This window comes from Rattus norvegicus, chromosome 11 (assembly GCF_021556685.1).
Source record: "Rattus norvegicus strain SHRSP/BbbUtx chromosome 11, alternate assembly SHRSP_T2T, whole genome shotgun sequence".
Lineage (NCBI taxonomy): Eukaryota > Metazoa > Chordata > Mammalia > Rodentia > Muridae > Rattus > Rattus norvegicus.
In genome coordinates this window covers 55,794,186-55,811,710 of record NC_141544.1, presented here as the reverse complement: position 1 = coordinate 55,811,710, position 17,525 = coordinate 55,794,186, and the positions used below count along the sequence as shown (strand labels likewise).

General features: G+C 41.6%; 2 protein-coding genes across 11 annotated transcripts in view; one reads left to right on the top strand and one right to left on the bottom strand.

Annotated features, from left to right (window-relative positions):
• Dcbld2 (discoidin, CUB and LCCL domain containing 2) overlaps window positions 1-4,347 on the top strand; it is a 57,563-nt gene extending 53,216 nt beyond the window's left edge. The window contains exons 15-16 of one of the 2 annotated variants that reach the window (XM_087575287.1): window positions 152-289; window positions 553-4,347. In XM_087575287.1, the coding sequence (XP_087431413.1) occupies window positions 152-289; window positions 553-1,019 (605 nt within the window). In that variant the 3' untranslated portion in view covers window positions 1,020-4,347. 2 annotated transcript variants of the gene reach the window in all.
• Window positions 4,348-5,056: 709 nt separating this feature from the next.
• Window positions 5,057-17,525, bottom strand: part of St3gal6 (ST3 beta-galactoside alpha-2,3-sialyltransferase 6) — a 60,821-nt gene continuing 48,352 nt past the window's right edge. For 4 of the 9 annotated variants that reach the window (NM_001433931.1, NM_001433930.1, NM_207602.3 and 1 more), the window contains 5 exon segments: window positions 5,063-6,039; window positions 7,827-7,979; window positions 9,141-9,278; window positions 9,382-9,568; window positions 12,602-12,697. In NM_001433931.1, coding sequence (NP_001420860.1) covers window positions 5,953-6,039; window positions 7,827-7,979; window positions 9,141-9,278; window positions 9,382-9,568; window positions 12,602-12,697 — 661 coding nt within the window. In that variant the 3' untranslated portion in view covers window positions 5,063-5,952. 9 annotated transcript variants of the gene reach the window in all.

The window sequence follows — 17,525 nt, the reverse complement described above, 5'->3', positions numbered from 1 at the left end:
GCATGAGTATTAGGTAGAGACTTGTACCGTGGGCTGCTCTGCACTGAACATTCTCTCAGTGCAAAGTCACCTGCAGAGGGAGGCTGATTTCTGTAGCTTTGGTCTCTGTCTATAAGTAATACGTGCTCCCTGGCTTCCAATCGCAATGAAGGCTGGTGGAAAGGAGTGAAGCAGCTTCTCCCTGCCAAATCGGTGGAACACGAGGAGACGCCAGTGCGCTACAGCAACAGTGAAGTTAGTCACCTGAGCCCGAGGGAAGTCACGACAGTGCTGCAAGCTGATTCTGCAGGTAAGAGTACAGAGCCCTGTGTGCCAGGCCGGAGGACACACTGCTGCTGCTTCCAAGCACTTTAGGATTTACAGTATATTTGATCTCTCTTGTATGCTAATGATAATCTGTGTCCTGGGACTAGAAAAATGGCCCAGCACTTAAGCATACTGTGGCTCTTGCAGAGGACCTAAGTTCCATGCCATCATTTTGGTGTTGACGCAACCTTAAAAGTGTGTCATCTGTTTTCATGAGTGTCCCATCGTGTCTTGTGGTATCCACAGAATACGCACAGCCCCTCGTGGGAGGAATTGTTGGCACACTCCATCAGAGATCTACCTTTAAACCTGAAGAAGGAAAAGAAGCGAGCTACGCAGATCTAGACCCCTACAACGCTCCAGTACAGGAAGTGTATCATGCCTACGCTGAGCCGCTGCCGGTAACGGGGCCTGAGTACGCAACCCCAATCGTCATGGACATGTCAGGGCACTCCACAGCCTCAGTTGGTCTGCCCTCCACATCCACTTTCAGAACTGCAGGGAACCAGCCTCCCGCATTAGTGGGAACTTACAACACTCTTCTCTCCAGGACTGACAGCTGTTCCTCGGGCCAGGCTCAGTACGACACCCCAAAAGGTGGGAAGCCAGCAGCTGCCCCAGAGGAACTGGTGTACCAGGTGCCGCAGAGCACCCAGGAAGCATCAGGAGCAGGAAGGGATGAGAAATTTGATGCTTTTAAAGAAACCCTTTGACGGTGGTGCTGCTTTTTACAAAGCATCCATTTAAAAGCACATGGCTTTTTAATTCTTAGTGGTAGTAATAGTAGAATGTATTACGTATCTGTCACTAAAGTGGTTAGGGGATGTGGTGACCGAGGTACAAGAAACTACTTGCCTTGCCATCTTGCTTTAAAGGTGTTCCTATGTGGCACAGTTACTGCTTGCCTGTTACATTTGAAACATCCTGTTTGTTACTACTGTAAAACACTATTTTTAATACAGAAAAAGCTCCCTATAATGCACTTCAAAGAAACTGAAAATCACTGAGTATTTATTACCAATGCTGCAGGTACATTAATGAACTTGAGATGGTTCTGTAGGCCTTGCTGGCAATAATGCATGGTACTGTTCTTGAAATATCGAATGGCTTGAAATTCTCTCCTTGTGAAGGTGGGTACTATCTTGCTTTCCTTCTCCTCTAATCCTGTATCACTGTCTGCATTCTTTGTTTTTCCCTCACAGCCATCAGTCATTGATAAGCATTGTTCTAGCTGTAGCCATGTGCACATCTTTGTATTTCCCTAGGAAGGGGCACAGTTAGAACAGCCTGCCTTGCAGTGAGCTGGGCGGCCGGCTTCTTGTTTGATGACACTCTTAACAGTATTAACTCCTCATGGTACAGGAGGACATGGTCTCACCTCTGCTCATCCCATCCTGGACCCCTAGTGGCCTTGCTCCAACCTGTGTTGATAAGTGCTAGTGGCCTCCTTTTCAGTAAGCCGTCACAGGAAGCCAGTCCTTTCTGTCTTTATAAGTAGACTTTTCCACACGGAAATGGGAAAGAAGCACACCACAATTTAGAAAAGCTACAGAGGGAATCCTCTGCATCACTAAAGTAATATGTAAATTACTTTAGGGAAGAAATTAAAGGGAGAGTAAAATTTAACCTTCTTTTCTTTATTTACACAAACAAGCCCAAAAACTTGCAAATTTTCTGTGGATCCCAAGGTATTTTATAATTTTAGTCAAATATTTTTTAATTTCAATTTTCTTCAGTAAACCGTTATAAGAAAAGGCAAACCAACATGAGCCGGGTCTGATGGTTCAAGCCTGAAATCCCAAGTAGCTGTGAGGCTGACACAAGAGGACCCCAAGGTCAGTGATTTATAATCTACAGTGTGCGTTCAGATTAGCCTAGGCCACTCATAAAATAAGGGATGAGGCTCTGTTTCAGTGGTCTATTGCTCGAGTACAGCATGCGTGAGGCCAGAGGTTCAATCCCCTCTACTACAAAAAGGGCAGCATGCGTTCTCCGGGTCTGTGTGGTTCTGCTTCCTGTCTGGGAAGAGGCTTAAGTGGACCTTTGTGTCAGACCTGGTTGACAGAGATGCTGTAGCAACAGAATTGTGCGCCATCCTTCCCAGCAACGTACCTGTCAGTGCCTGCGCTGCACTCACTTGAGGTATGGTAAGTTAGACATTGTAGTGGATTAGCCTGTAGGCTGGGAACGTAACTGAAGCAGCACGTCGGATGAAAACACAAACTCTATCCCTCTCCACAAATGTGCCCGTAGATTTAGAGTACACACGGCCGTCAGCTCTACGTGGTTTCTCAGCTCGTTAGATCTCCATCCAGGGTCTAGAACTGCCAAACCACTAGATTTGGAGAGTGGTAAACTATGTATTGACGATGCTTCCTCCTGCAAGTACATCAGTGTTTCAAAAGTTGCTCAGAAACTGTTTCTGCAGGCTCCCTGCTACCTCCTCAGATGACTTTTGTTGCTTTTATTGGAATTTGCCTTTTTTTATGCAGAGTTTGAGACACAATCTCACTCTTGTTGAAGTATCAGTGTACATTTTGTTTCGAAGTCATGAAGCAAAAAAGCACAGATGTTGAACTTGTACAAAAACATTTAAGAATGTGTAGGGCACATGATGCAGTTGTCCCCTTTCAGGTGGGAACACAGTAAACCATTTGCTGTTTCATTTTTATTCATGCTCAGAAGGCAACGTGGACTTTTCTTTAAGACACATACCCGTTGGAAGCTTTAAGAGACTCTTGAAGTCATTTTCCCAAAGAAGCCTGCTATTTTGTCTAACTGTGTCCCAGAACTGTGTAAGAACAAGGTGAGGCCATGTTTGCTGATATGATGCACATTGTGAGACTTGACTCCTATTGCCACTGTGCTCCCCTTGAACTCTACCAATGGTTTCCAGAAAAGACTTTTATGTGTTTTTCCTTTGCAGATAGAGCTGAGCCTGATTCAAATGATTTTTTTTCTGGTTTTGTACTTTTTCTTTAGCTTTTGTATTATAGATTATCTTCAGTTCTTAGTCACTTACATGTCTGGTAAATCTTTGGAAGACAATCAAGTAAAATGTGAAAGTCCACTTTTGACCAAACCCCTTGGTTATATTGTTTTGCTTTAATTCTTTGCTTGAAAAATATTCAATACTTAAGTCACTGTGGCTTACTGGGTTTTTCTTTTCCTGATAACACGATTGACTATAGAAATAGAGAGACGGCAGTGTGGCAAGTACAGCCTTTGGAGGTTTCAGAAAATTACACTAACTTGGCTGTCACTTGATCCTTGGAACCAGCACAGAGAGTGTGAATTCTGGTTGGCATCTTTATGAGATGCTGTTTGTACATCACAGTATTCCTGTTGAGGGTAACAGGACTAGCCCAGTTATTTTATTCATGTTTCACTGTTTGCACTTTCCATTGAACAATGGGTTGATTCACGTAGAGAACGTATATAGTCCTTACAGTTACTGTGTGTTCTATGTGTCTGCTTCTTCTCCCCCTGCCCTAGGGCGGGAGCATTAAGTGGTTGTAGCCACAAAGCTGCGGCAAGGAAAAGTCAGAGCTTCCATGCCTTGGCTCTCTATATTGTCACCTGAAGAGCAGCAAAGGGGAGGGGAAAAACAAGGCAGACAAGACCACTAGAGAGAACCCAGAGATTATGGGGGCACTGGAGGTTCCAAATCCTCCATGGAGAACTGACAGGGCTCTGTAAAAAGAAGTCGTTAATTCTGTTGGGTTGAACTTGAAAGTCCTCGAACTGCAAAAATCTAGGGAGTTGGATGGTTATAGGGTATCTAGGTTAACTGTGGCACCAATCTCAATTAGACCAATTTGTGTGTAGTCTCTCTCATTTTTGGCACTGGGAATGGTGAAAATAAAATGTATTGAAATACAGAAGTGAAAATAGCTCGAGTGTCAGTGATATTCTCCCAGAATGTATTTTTCTTACCTCGGCATGTACTGTAGTCACTTGATATTTGTATATGTTGCTAGAATTTAGGCTGTTGAAATAGTGAGATTCTAATGTGTTTTTAATAAATTATATATGTATATATATGTGTGTGTGTGTGTGTGTGTGTGTGTGTGTGTCTTGCTCAGATTATCTGGGTTAAATAAAACAACCTTGACATCATAGTCCAGAAAATGCCAAATTCCTCAATGTTGACAACAGTCCCATTTTATGACCAATATTAGAGTGGGCATAGCATCATTTCAAAATACTCGAACTAGTTTTTCCTCCCCTGGTCCCCCTCCCACCATCCCTGTTGCCAGCTCCACGATCCTCAAGCCTGCCTTATTATGGAAGTGAGTCTGGGCAGCCCAGCTCTGTGTGGCCATGGAGTAAGGGGGAAACACCCATAGGCATGTAGTCAGCTAGTACCAGCGCCCCTTGCCCCTCCAGTGAGGTAGCTGAACACTGACAGCATGAGCTACCCTCCAATCCCTCCTACCTACAAGCCGGCTTCAGTATCTCATTGATTCTGACATTTCATTCTATACTCTTTAGGGAGGAGGCCAGTAACACCAGCAGTTCCAGTAACACTTCCTGTTCACTCTCCTCCTCCCATTCTACCCCCAGTAGCCTTTGGTTGTGTGTACTAAAGGTCGAAAGGTGGAACTTTGCCTCACAAGCTACCGTTTGTTTACGTTTCATCAGACTTTTCTCTCATGTACCTGAATGACCTACTGAATGTTTCACTGAAGGCAAAATTTAATCATGCGAAATATGACATTTTCCCTTGCAAATAAACAAAAAAAAAATCTTAAGGTTTTATTTGCATTGTTTTACTGTTCTAATTTTCTTCAAATAAACATTTAAGTTTTCTTGAACAGTTAACACTGACACACACCCTTCATCCAACAGAAAGGCTCACCTCTGAGTTCAAATCCAACCTAGACTACATTGGAGTTTCTAGGCCATCCAGAGCTATATAGACCCTGTCTTAAAAAAAAAACTTCTTAATTTTAAGAAACGATGCTGTAGGGTGCAATGGCACATGGCTGTAATCCCAGAACTTGGAAAGCTGAGGCAAGAAGACAAGTTCAAGGCCTGCATGGGCTACATAGTAAGAACCTGCTTCCCCACACCAAAGTCTCAGGATGCATCGTGTGAGAGTGCTTTTCTAACATGGACAAGGCTACCTTTACTCCCTAACAGGAAATTATTACTGCTTTAATTAATTGCAGAGGAAACTTAATTAAACCGCTATGGATACCATGGACTTCCACAACCAGGCAATTCTGGTTTCCTGCCCCTGGTTCCTGTCACATGCCTGGGAGTAACCAATCTTAATAAGCATCTCAAAATGATATGTGACTGTCAGAATAAGTGAAGTCAGTTAAATCGCCTAGAACTCTTAAGATGAAGAAACTTTGAAAAGGTATTTTAAAACCCCTCAGAACACTAAAGATCATATTTAAAAACAACATGATCAAAACATGATCATTACATATTTCCCTGATATCTTAACTAAAAATCTTAGTTTTTCATAAATATATTCACAGAAATGTAGCTGATGGTTACAAATCACCAGGCAGCAACAGACCTAATATACACAATTATTTGATAAGTTCATTCAATATATTTAAAAATAAACTAAAATTTGCAGTACAAAAATAAAACTAATACTGTTTAGCGTCGTCTTTTGAGTCTATACGGTCAATTTTGAGTCAAGTTGATCACCATTTTTTTCTTTATAAGGTTCTTTAGAAAGAGCTGTTCTGCAGTCAGATTGTGATACGCATTCTGAAAAAGAAAATGAAATAGTTTTGTCATCGATCCTACTCTCCAGACATTATCAAAGTAAGATACTCTAATACTCTGCATGGTACAAATTTCCCATAATAAGCGCAGATGTTAGTGACAAGTTACATGGACCCTGCTTGCTCGTTTTTGCTCGAGAGTGTCCCCAAATATCACTTTCCATCTGAGTTGTTCAGAGACTAAAAATTTAAGTCAGATAGCACCTGGAACTGGGTTTCAAAAGTTGGCCTGGAGATAAGAGCCCATAAAACCTAGGTTGGTGGGTTTCTATCAGGATTTCTTTTAGCCCAGGTCGCTCACACCTCTGTGTAATAGGACGTTAAACTCCAGATCCTCCTGCCTCCACCTTTAAAACAACACTTCTGAGCCTGCCATGGTTTTCCAATGCTTATCCTTCCAGCTGTGTCACAGGGTGGGGACTCGGGAGGATCATAAGTAGAGGACAACCTGGATTACAGGGAAGATCCTAGAAGACATTTTTCAAAAGATCTAAGATGTTAGCTCAATGGTAGACTATTTGCTTAGCCTTCATGAGTCCCTGAGTTCAGTTCTTAACCCTGCAAAAGTACTAATAACTCTGCTCCAGGTGTTTAGCCTAATGGCTGACTACTTGCCTAGTGTGGTATACCCCATTAGTGCAGTTACTAGCCCCACAACTAAAACATCAAAACGTGTCTATTGATATCCCCAGGAAGCTGCTTCTGTATTCTGTTCTTGTCTCAATATTCTGTAACTGCTGTAAGAAACTAGGGGCGAGAGAAAAACTCAAAATTTATTCCAGGCTTAAAAATTTGGTCTCCTGTTAGAGGAACAAAAGATAGCAGTAAAGTCCAACATGAATATCACTTCCCCAGCTCTGAGGTATTCTGGGATTATTCAACAGGACTGATTTCATGAGCCATTGACTGACACTTTTATAGCAAATTACTCATTTCACATGTTTTAAACAAAACATGTTTGTGTCACTTGTGATGTATAATTAATCTAAGAATTCCAAACCTAGGATATTCCTTCTCATTCAGAACTTGACCCTCAGGATCAAGTCCGGCAGTAACAATGTTGGACCAAGGGGACCATGACCTGGTAAAGAGTCACTGTCTAGGTGAAGTCTTATAGAGTTAACATGCTTCTAGACCACCTCGTCTACCTAACTAAAGTGTGAGCATAATTACTATGACCATAGTGATGATTTTGTGGGTTCATGTGCCTCAGACACACCGGTTGAATATATTTAAATACTGTTTAAAAAAGAAAGAAAATCTAAAATAAGACTCAGTCCCTGTTGGGGGTTTGGTGAAACAGCAGATACCATGAAGCTCTCCAAAGAACCCGAGAGCCGCAATTTAGAGCCTACTGCGACAGGAAAATGACCACGAGACCCAAATCCTACTTTCAGCCTCTGGGAGCTCAAGAGTATGAAAAGGAAACGCAGGCAGCTGGAGACAAAACTCAGGTGGTAAAGTGCTTGCAGGTACCTGAGTTCTACTTCCAGCACATGTGTGAAATGCTAGGGGTAGGGACTTTGATCACACTTGTGATCCCAGCACTGGATTGGTGGCAACAGACTGATCTCTGATTGGCTGGCCAGACAACCTACACCGCAGTAAATTCTGCACCAGTGAGAGACTTAAGGAAACAAGATGAGCAGTGACACTTAACCTTGACCTCTGACCTCCAGAGACACCCACACATGTACGCACCTACAAACATTTACATTTTTAAAGTCAGGGCTTTTTTTTTTTTTAAACAGTCAAAATAAAGGAAATTACCTTCTTCATCAAAGACATGGTGGCATTCCCATAGTAGTGTAAAGGACTGTCTGGTGTGTAAAAGTTGTACTTAAAACCAGCAAGGTGCACTTCACTGCATATGTGAAACGCCAAGGTGAGAGCGATAATTCCCGTCGTGGGGTGCTTGGGTTTCTAAGGAGAAATCAGAAACTTAGAAATACAAAGAAGCTGCCTTCTCCCTGAACTGTTGGCTGCCCTGGTCTGATCAAAACAGATCTCAAAACATAAAGGGACAGTTTCAGCTATCATTATGTCGGAAGACTCAAGCCCCAGAGAGAACACATTTCCTCTGAAAAGGGCATTTGCTATGACAGAGATCTTGGAGAGTCTGTAGAATGAAATCAAGCTGCCATTTTAGCTCCGAGGGCAGCTGTAAAGAGTATCTTGCTGTGTTTGAACAAAGATGAAGCATCTGGAGTCTAGCTCCTCTGGAAAAGATAAAACCTTTGGGGAATCCAGAATATCAACAAAACGTCAGGAGGGTCTGTTCCCTGATTTGTGCACTCATGATCAACACTGTTTCTCTCCCTTGTCCAGACTTTGAGATTCTTACACATTCTTACACACTCCCACAATGGTGTGTCATCCCCAGCACCTGCAGGAACTTCTAGCACTGAGCTAAGAGTCACTTACTGCGCTGGGAGGCAGAGCAAGGCAGATCTCTTAAGTTTGAGGCCAGCCTGATCTATAAAGTGAGTTCCAGGGCAGCCAGGGCTAAACAGAGAAATCCTGAATTGAAAAATGGGGAATTGGGGAGAGGGATTGCTTCCTGACCCAGGGCTATACAGAGAAACTCTGTGTGGAAAAATGGGGGGTGGGGAGCGATGGGGGGAATTGCTTCCTGATAAGTGTATACCTCTGGTATTTTGTGTTGACTCCAATGTGCTTGAGACAATTCTTATCACTCTTAAAAGCTACATCCTTTACCTGTAGCTATTCTGTGCACAAGGCTGCTGACCAGCCCACTAGTCAGAAAGGTCTTGCTGTACAACACTGAAGATGAGTTTGTAAGAAATTAACTATTGGCCATTCAGAAAAAAAAAAAAGAGTCTGAAGGCTGTATGTGTAAAGACAAAAGAAACCCAAAACACACACTTCTCCCTTAATGACATTTTCTTGCAACCTGAAAAACATCAGATCATATCCATTTGGTATCCAATTTCATGAACACATCTGTAGTCCTAAGAAAATACCATCTGAGCCATGGATCTTGAGACTTTCTGAAAGTTCTCATGTCCCTCTACGCCCTTGGCTGGATGTTTAGTTTGAAACCACGTGATGATATATACATACCTGATCTTTGGGAAATACTCTGGGAAAACGAAGCAGTTGAAAAGCTGCTTCTCTGATAATATATGGATCTAATATTCTGATTTGGTATTGTTTATAGATCAGTTTTAAGGCCGGTTTCTTCCAAAACCCATCAGTATTCTGAAATAAAGGACAAAGAAAATGGGATATTGTGAATGTATTTTACTTTAAAGGGGAAAAAATATTGAACATAAACTGAACCTAAATAGGTTTGCCAACTTACTATTTTTTTACCTATCAGTATTTCCATCAGCCACCTTAAATCCTGTGGTTTAAAGACAACGAGAACCGCGGTAGTATTGGGATCATAGTGACTGGGGTCTGAAAAGACAGACTCTGGATAGAAAAGCCTGAAGGTTGTCCTTTTCCCAACTTCCTCTTCATGGCCTAAAACAGGACCGTTATTCATTCTGTGGGTAGTAAGACAGCATATACAGGATGAGTGGAGTGCAAGCTGTTTCATCAAGCTCCAAGGCTTCGGAACTGGACAAGTGTCAGACACTCCCGCACTCTGGAACCCCAACACAATGGATTAATAGTTTACAGGAATGACAAGGGAAACCATTCCTTCTCACGAGACAGTCATCTGTATTCAAATACTAATTATGACATCGGTCATTCAGTCTGACCTGCACACGATGGAAAGAAATGAGAGTATAGAACCACACAATTGAAATTAGAAAGAGACCTCAGTGGATAACCACACATAGCTACTTTGGACTTACAACTTAATGGCCTTGAGTTCTTGAGAGAGTTCTGTGCCTACAGGCTATGCCAGCCTACACTACGTGGATGTGTACCCACATGACTGATAGGCATGAAGAGTCAAATTTGAGTTAGAGTGAAGACGCACTGAAATTGTGTTCCAGGCTGGAAAGATGACTCGGTGGTTAAGAGCATTTGCTGTTCTTCCAGAGAACTCAAGTTCAGTTCCCAGCACCCACATGCTGGTTCACAACTATCCCTAACTCTAGTTCTAAGGGATCCAGTGCCTCCTCCTGGTCTCCAGAGTACCAGGCACACATGTATTTACACACATGCAGGCAAACACTCATAAAAGTAAATCCTTGCCTTTTTTTTAAATATTCTGAAATTAACCCCATGAAAATTCTATATCACGCTCGGCACAATTAGAGGAATGCCTTTTGCTACAGAACTAAAAAACACTACAAAAGATCTGCTGCTGGATCACTGTCTGTTCAAAGCCAACGTTAAACACTCACTGAGCATACACCACAAAGGCATTCTATTAAAAAATGTTTTGTTTTTTAAACAATGTTCCCCTAGGAGGATAAATATTGTTTTACCCTTTTGCTACCAACTCTGAATAATACAAGACACTTGGGGTGGCTTTCAAAATGTACCCATGGTGTTTCCGTACAATGACTGGCCAAACTTCTAAAAATTGTCTGAGTTAAACATCTATAAGTGGGAAAAGGGATGATTCTAATTGTTTTATAAATTACCACAACTTCTTCAAACTGGGTAATAAAGAGAAAGTAAGATATCTTGCTATGCAGAAATCAGCTTGTAACTCAGAAAACCTCCAGAGGCACTGCCAGGCTTCCCAGTGTGTGGCCACAGTGGCTGCTTAAAGCCACTACCAATATACACGGGGGTAGGGAGAGTGGAAAGGGAGAGAAGATGGGAGGGGAAAGAAAAGAAGAGAGGGGGAAAGAAGCAGAGGGAGAGGGGAGGAGGGAGGGAGGGAGAGTATTACCCAGATAAGAGCTTTACCTCCTCCTTTCCATTCAGACAATAGAGCTAGGAAAGATATTTCCCCTACACTATGTATCACACACTGTTGGTAGCTGTAGCCACAGTTACCGTTATTACAGAAAATGAATCACCCTTGAGCTCTTGATCCTATGACCCCTTCTCCATCTTACCAGGCTCACTATTTATCTCAACTACTTTAACCATATGCCTTTTTATTCTGTAACCATCTCCAAGGCCCGGCTCCTTTTCAACTGCTCGGGACGGTCCTCAACTGCCTATGCAGGTTTCTCCTGCTCCTGATCTGTCATTCTCTTCTCAGTTCATTGTAGTTGGGCTTCTTGCCATATATCCCGCCTCCAGTTTTTGTCCAGGGTGACAGTGACCATCACTTGGCAATCCCGCTGCCCTCCTCCCCCTTCTGCTTTTGCACAACTTTTCATCATCATTACCACCCCCTGGACTACTCTTCTGAAACATACAGCCCTCTCCTGGACAACTGGAGATGCATCACTGGTGGATCACTCTTGGCTTTTTGTTCAACCTCTGTCTTAAGAGCTCCAAACCTCAGTATGAAGCCATCTCCTGTGTTTCTCCCTGGGGAATCTCCCCAAACCCTTGGTTGGTTGAAATACAGCTCATAGGTCGCTCACTATTGAAAAGTGTAACCCCTTTATGTGACCATCCACTTACCTACCACATACCTCAAAAACATCTCAAAGCTAACAGATTGATGTAGGAATTTTTATGTACCTCTGAACCCAAGCCTAAATCTGTATCTCTCTCAAACTTGCTAAATGACTCTGCAACTCTCTAGCCAATGGACAGAGCTGGAGACAGCCAGAGATGCCTTTGCATCCTTTATTTGGAGTATTTCACCACATCTCACAAAGCAGCGAATGCTGACACCCCTCTGTAACCTAGCTCCAGTCTGCCTATTTCCCCAATTCTGTCCAAGCATCTGCTGCCCAAATATAGCAACGAGCCTTGATGCCTTATTCCCTGCCTTTTTCCTCATGCACCATTGTCTGCTGCAGCCAGAATGCTTTCAAGAAATAACCGTATTTCATTATGATCCTATCTAAAAGGCTTCTAAAGCTCCTAATGTCCTTAAAATTAAAATGTAATCTTCAAACCTTAAAATCTCCACATAGCATGTTCTTGGCTCACCTCAGCGGCTTCTGGTTAGACAACTCTCCTGAGCATGGATTTATCACAAACTCACAACTGAGGATAAAAGCCTTCTGAGGACCTGCAATACATCTCTCTGAGCAGCTCCTCTACTGTCTTCATATAGCTAGTCCTATATGTGTCCTTTGGTCTAGCTGAGATTTCACCTCTAAATGGTAACCCTTTCCCATGTAGTCACTTGGTGCTTCTTTATCATCTCTTTTACTTGTCTGCCTTATACTATCTTCTTATATATTTGATTACTGCTTTTCCCATTTCTTTCAGGATGTAAACAACACTGCAGGGTACAAGCACACTCTTATCGTGCGCCGATATCCCCTGTGCCTAGATTTGTCCCTGGCATATCAAGCGGACTTATTAAATATTTGCTAAATCAGTGATCTGAAACCTAGTTTACTATAGCCAGCAACCAAAGCGGAAAGCTGTATAATCCAGGTGCATTAATGGTCAACTAATCTTTAAACACAGCTACCCTGAAGCAGGAAACTGCATTCTCTTCAGGCAATTCTGGGTTAGTGAACAGGACAGATACTTACCTTATTATTACATCATAGGAGTCGATTTTTGCTCCCAACGTCTTATTCTTCAACACTCCTCCATTACCAACCACCACACACCTTTTACATGGCACTCTGATGGGCAAACAGACAAGTCAAAGACTGAGTCATTGCATTTACAAACTGGGGTGATTTGAGGGACCAGTTCCTGCTTTCTGGAACCAAGTCAAATTTCACTTGTCATGCAAGTGGAGAATGAGCCAACTGTGCCTTCGGCCCAGAGATTCAAGAAACACAATGTGTACATTCCCTTCTGCGATCCTTAAAATTACCAGTTTAGAAGAAGAAGCCTGGTTATTTCCTGATAAACAAACAAAGAAGTAAATTCTTAGGAAGAAAAAAAAAATATGTAGCATTCAAAGTCCAAACTCCAAACCGGTGGGACTACCATTGGGTTTCAAACTTTCAGAATGCCAAGGTGTTCTGTCAGTATGAGCGTGCGTGTATAAGCATAAGTCATATTGCACGGCTAGCTAGGCTTTAAACCACTGTTCCCATTCCTACACGAGTGTAGAAATGGCCACCTTGGAATGTGGTAAAAGGAGGGCAGCTCCCTTTACTCTGCCTGGGCTCACTTCAATTTCTTAAACATAGACTGGTTGTTTCACCCAAATATCGTGCTCACTGTGCATCTGAAAATACTTTAAGGGGAGCACAAAGGGGACTTCCTGTTGCAGGCCAGAGTCAACCCCTGAGGTGGAACAGCATTGCCTAGACCTAGAATTAAGGATCCTTCTCTAGGAGACAGGGTGTAGACTGCGAAGGGTCCCTTCCTAGTCCTTGAAGCAAGAAAAGTCTAAAGGCGAACCTGTTCCTTAAGACATCAGCAGACCAGTCAACCTCAAAACTTTTAAGACTTTAAAATGTGTAACAAAACTGTACAAATGCTGCCTAATATTTAAACCCAGAGAATGTAGAAGTGGGGAGCATTTAAAAGAACCCGACTGGGTTAAGAGATGATGGCTGTGTTCTGTACTAGAGTTTACCCTTTTTGCAGAGCATGCATTTCAGTTAACTAGTTTATGTTTTAGCACTAATATTACAAAAGCTCTATTAAAAATATAAATTCCTTACCCATTTTAATTACATTTATAATCTCTCTCTCTCTGTGAGTGTGTGTGTGTGTGTGTGTGTGTGTGTGTGTGTGTGTGTGTGTGAGACAAATGTGGTGATTACAGGATAATTAATGGGAGTTGGTTTTCCCTTTCCATCATGTGAGTGCTGGCGATTGAACACTGGTCCCAAAAACTGGTACAAGCATTTTTACCCACTAAGCTACCTCACCAGCTCCTCGCCTCAAACACTCTTAAAAAGCACTTTAACTGGAGTCTTTTAGCTCCAGTTATGTATCAGTTCTGTTTACATCAGTATCTATGTTACCAAATAAAAACAAGAAGTAATAATTTACGGGTATCAGTGTAGAGGAATTTTTATCATGCAACATGGCTGTACTGGCAAGGGATCACATCCAAAGACCTTCTAGGAATATGTGATCCAACTGGAATGATACACCTTTAATCCCTCTGGTCAGAATACAAACATGCCCTTAGTACCCAAACAATAAAGGAAAAATTAGTGTATAGAAGGAAGCAGCCATGTTGGAAAGTGATATTTAATTGAGGGGCAGACAAAGTGATGAATCAGAGAAAGATCTGATAAAATAAGTCAGAGGTAGCATACTCCCAACTCTCATGAGAACAAACAGAAAAGAGAGGCTACTTAAGGGCAGCGCAGAGTGAGTCAGGAGTGGAGAGCAGTTGAGTTTATGCAGTTCAGTTGTGTTCGGGCAATGCAGTGAAGTTCGGATTGGGGAATTCATAAGAAGTATTTCTAAGAAGACCAATTCAGTAAGAAGCCAAGAGAAGCCAGTTTGAATCAGTTTGTAGAGAAGTTTGAGCCAGAACAGCAGAACTGAACCAGCCAGCCAGAGTTCAGAAAGAGCTATAAAGGGTGAGCTTAATCAGCAGTAAGGCTGTCAGGACCAGAAAAACCATCTAAACAGTCCCATAACACCTAAAGAAGTAGAAGCAGTCATTAAAAATCTCCCAACTAAAAAAAGCCCAGGACCAGAAGGGTTTAGTGCAGAACTCTATCAGACCTTCAAAGAAGACCTTATACCAATACTCTTCAAACTATTCCACAAAATAGAAACAGAAGGAACACTACGCAATTCATTCTTTGAAGCCACAATTATGCTTAAACCTAAACCAAATAAAGGTCAAACAAAGAAAAAGAACTTCAGACCAATTTCCCTTATGAATATCGATGCAAAAATACTCAAGATTCTCACAAACAGAATCCAAGAACACATCAAAAATAATCATTCATCATAATCAAGTAGGCTTCATCCAAGGGATGCAGGGATGGTTCAATATATGGAAGGAAATACATCAACGTAATCCACTATGTAAACAAACTTAAACAAAGAAACCACATGATCATCTCATTAGATGTTGAGAAAGCACTTGACAAAATTCATGATAAGTCTTGGAAAGATCAGGAATCCATAGTAAAAGCAATATACAGCAAAGCAGTAGCCAATATCAAACTAAATGGAGAGAAATTTGAAGCAATCCCACTAAAATCTCTAAACAAGGTCATGCACTCTCTCCCTCCCTATTCAATATAGTACTTGAAGTCCTATCCAGAGCAATTAGACAACAAAAATAGGTCAAAGGGATAAAAATTAGAAAGGAAGAAATTAAAATATCACTATTTGCAGATGATATGATAGTATATTTAAGTGACCCCAAAAATTCCACCAGAGAACTCCTAAACCTGATAAACAACTTCAGCAAAGTGGCTGGATATAAAATTAACTCAAACAAATCAGGAGCGTTCCTCTACTCAAAAGATAAACAGGCTGAGAAAGAAATTAAGGAAATGACACCCTTCAAAATAGTCCCAAATAATATAAAATAACTTGGTATGACTCTAACCAAGCAAGTGAAAAACCTGTATGAGGAGAACTTCAAGTCTCTGAAGAAAGAAATTGAAGACAATCTCAGGAGACAGAAAGATCTCCCATGCTCATGGATTGACAGGATTAATATGGTAAAAATGGCCATCTTGCTAAAAGCAATCTACAGATTCAATGCAATCCTCATCAAAATTCCAACTCAATTCTTCATAGAATTAGAAAGGGCAATTTGTAAATTCACCTGGAATAACAAAAAAAAAACAAAAAAAAACAAAAAAAAAAAACAAAACAAAAAAAAAACAAAAAAAACAAAACAGGATAGCGAAAACTATTCTCAACAATAAAAGAACTTCTGAGAGAATCACTATCCCTGACCTCAAGCTGTATTACAGAATAATTGCATGGTACATGGTATTGGTACAGAGACAGGCAGGTAGACCAATGAAATAGAATTGAAGAACCCACACATCTATGGTCACTTGATTTTTGACAAGTGACCATAGCTCCTTTAGCTAAAACCATCCAGTGGCAAAAAGAGCATTTTTAACAAATGGTGCTGGTTCAACTGGAGGTCAGCATGTAGAAGAATGCAAATTGATCCATTCTTATTGCTCTGTACAAAGCTCAAGTCCAAGTGCATTAAGGACCTCCACATAAAACCAGATACACTGAAACTAATAGAAGTGAAAGTGGGGAAGACCCTCAAACACAAAGGCACAGGGTAAAATTTCCTGAACAGAATACCCATGGCTTATGCTCTAAGATCAAGAATCAACAAATGGGACTTCATAAAATTGCAAAACTTCTGTAAGGCAAAAGACACTGTCAATAGGGCAAAACAGCAACCAACAGATTAGGAAAAGATCTTTACCAATCCTACATCTGAAAACTAAAGAAGGTAGACTCCAGAAAACCAAATAATCCAATTAAAAAATGGGGTACGGTGCTAAACAAAGAATTCACAGCTGAGGAATATCAAATGGCTGAGAAGTACTTAAAGAAATGTTCAACATCTTTAGTCATCAAGGAAATGCTAATCAAAACAACTGAGATTCCACCTCACACCAGTCAGAATAGCTAAGATAAAAATCTCAGGTGACAGCAGATGGTGGCAAGGATGTGGAGAAAGAAGAACACTCCTCTGTTGTTGGTGGGATTGCAAGCTGGTACAACCATTCTGGAAATCAATCTGGAGGTTCCTCAGAAAATTGGACATTGCACTACCTGAGGACCCAGCTATACCTCTCCTGGGCATACACCCAAATGATGCTCTAACATACAACAAGGACACATGTTTCACTATGTTCGTAGCAGTCTTATTTATAACAGCCAGAAGCTGGAAAGAACCCAGATTCTCTTCAACAGAGGAATGGATTCAGGAAATGTGGTACATCTATACAATGGAATACTACTCAGCTATCAAAAACAATAACTTCATGAAATTCTTAGGCAAATGAATGGAAGTAGAAAATATCATCCTGAGTGAAGTAACCTAGTCACAAAAGAATACAAATATGTACTCACCGATAAGTGGATATCAGCCCAAAAGCTCTGAATAACTAAGATACAAGTCATAGACAATGAAGCTCAAGAAGAAGGAAGACCAAAATGTGGATGCTTCAGTCCTTCTTAGAAGAGGGAAGAAAATACTCACAGGAGGAAATACAGGGACAATGAGTGGAGCAGAGACTGAAGAAAAGACCATTCAGAGACTGCCCCACCTAGGGATCCATCCCATATGCAGCTACCAAACCCAGTCGCTATTGCTGATGCCAAGAAGCGCTTCCTGACATAAGCCTGATATGGATGTCTCCTGAGAGCCTCTGCCAGAGCCTTACTGGTACAGATGAGGATGCTTGCAGCTAAGCATCACACTTAGCATGGGGACCCCAAAGAAGGAGTTAGAGAAAGAACTGAAGGAGCTGAAGGAGTTTGCAAACCCCTAGGAAGAATAACAATATCAACCAACCAGACCCCACAGAG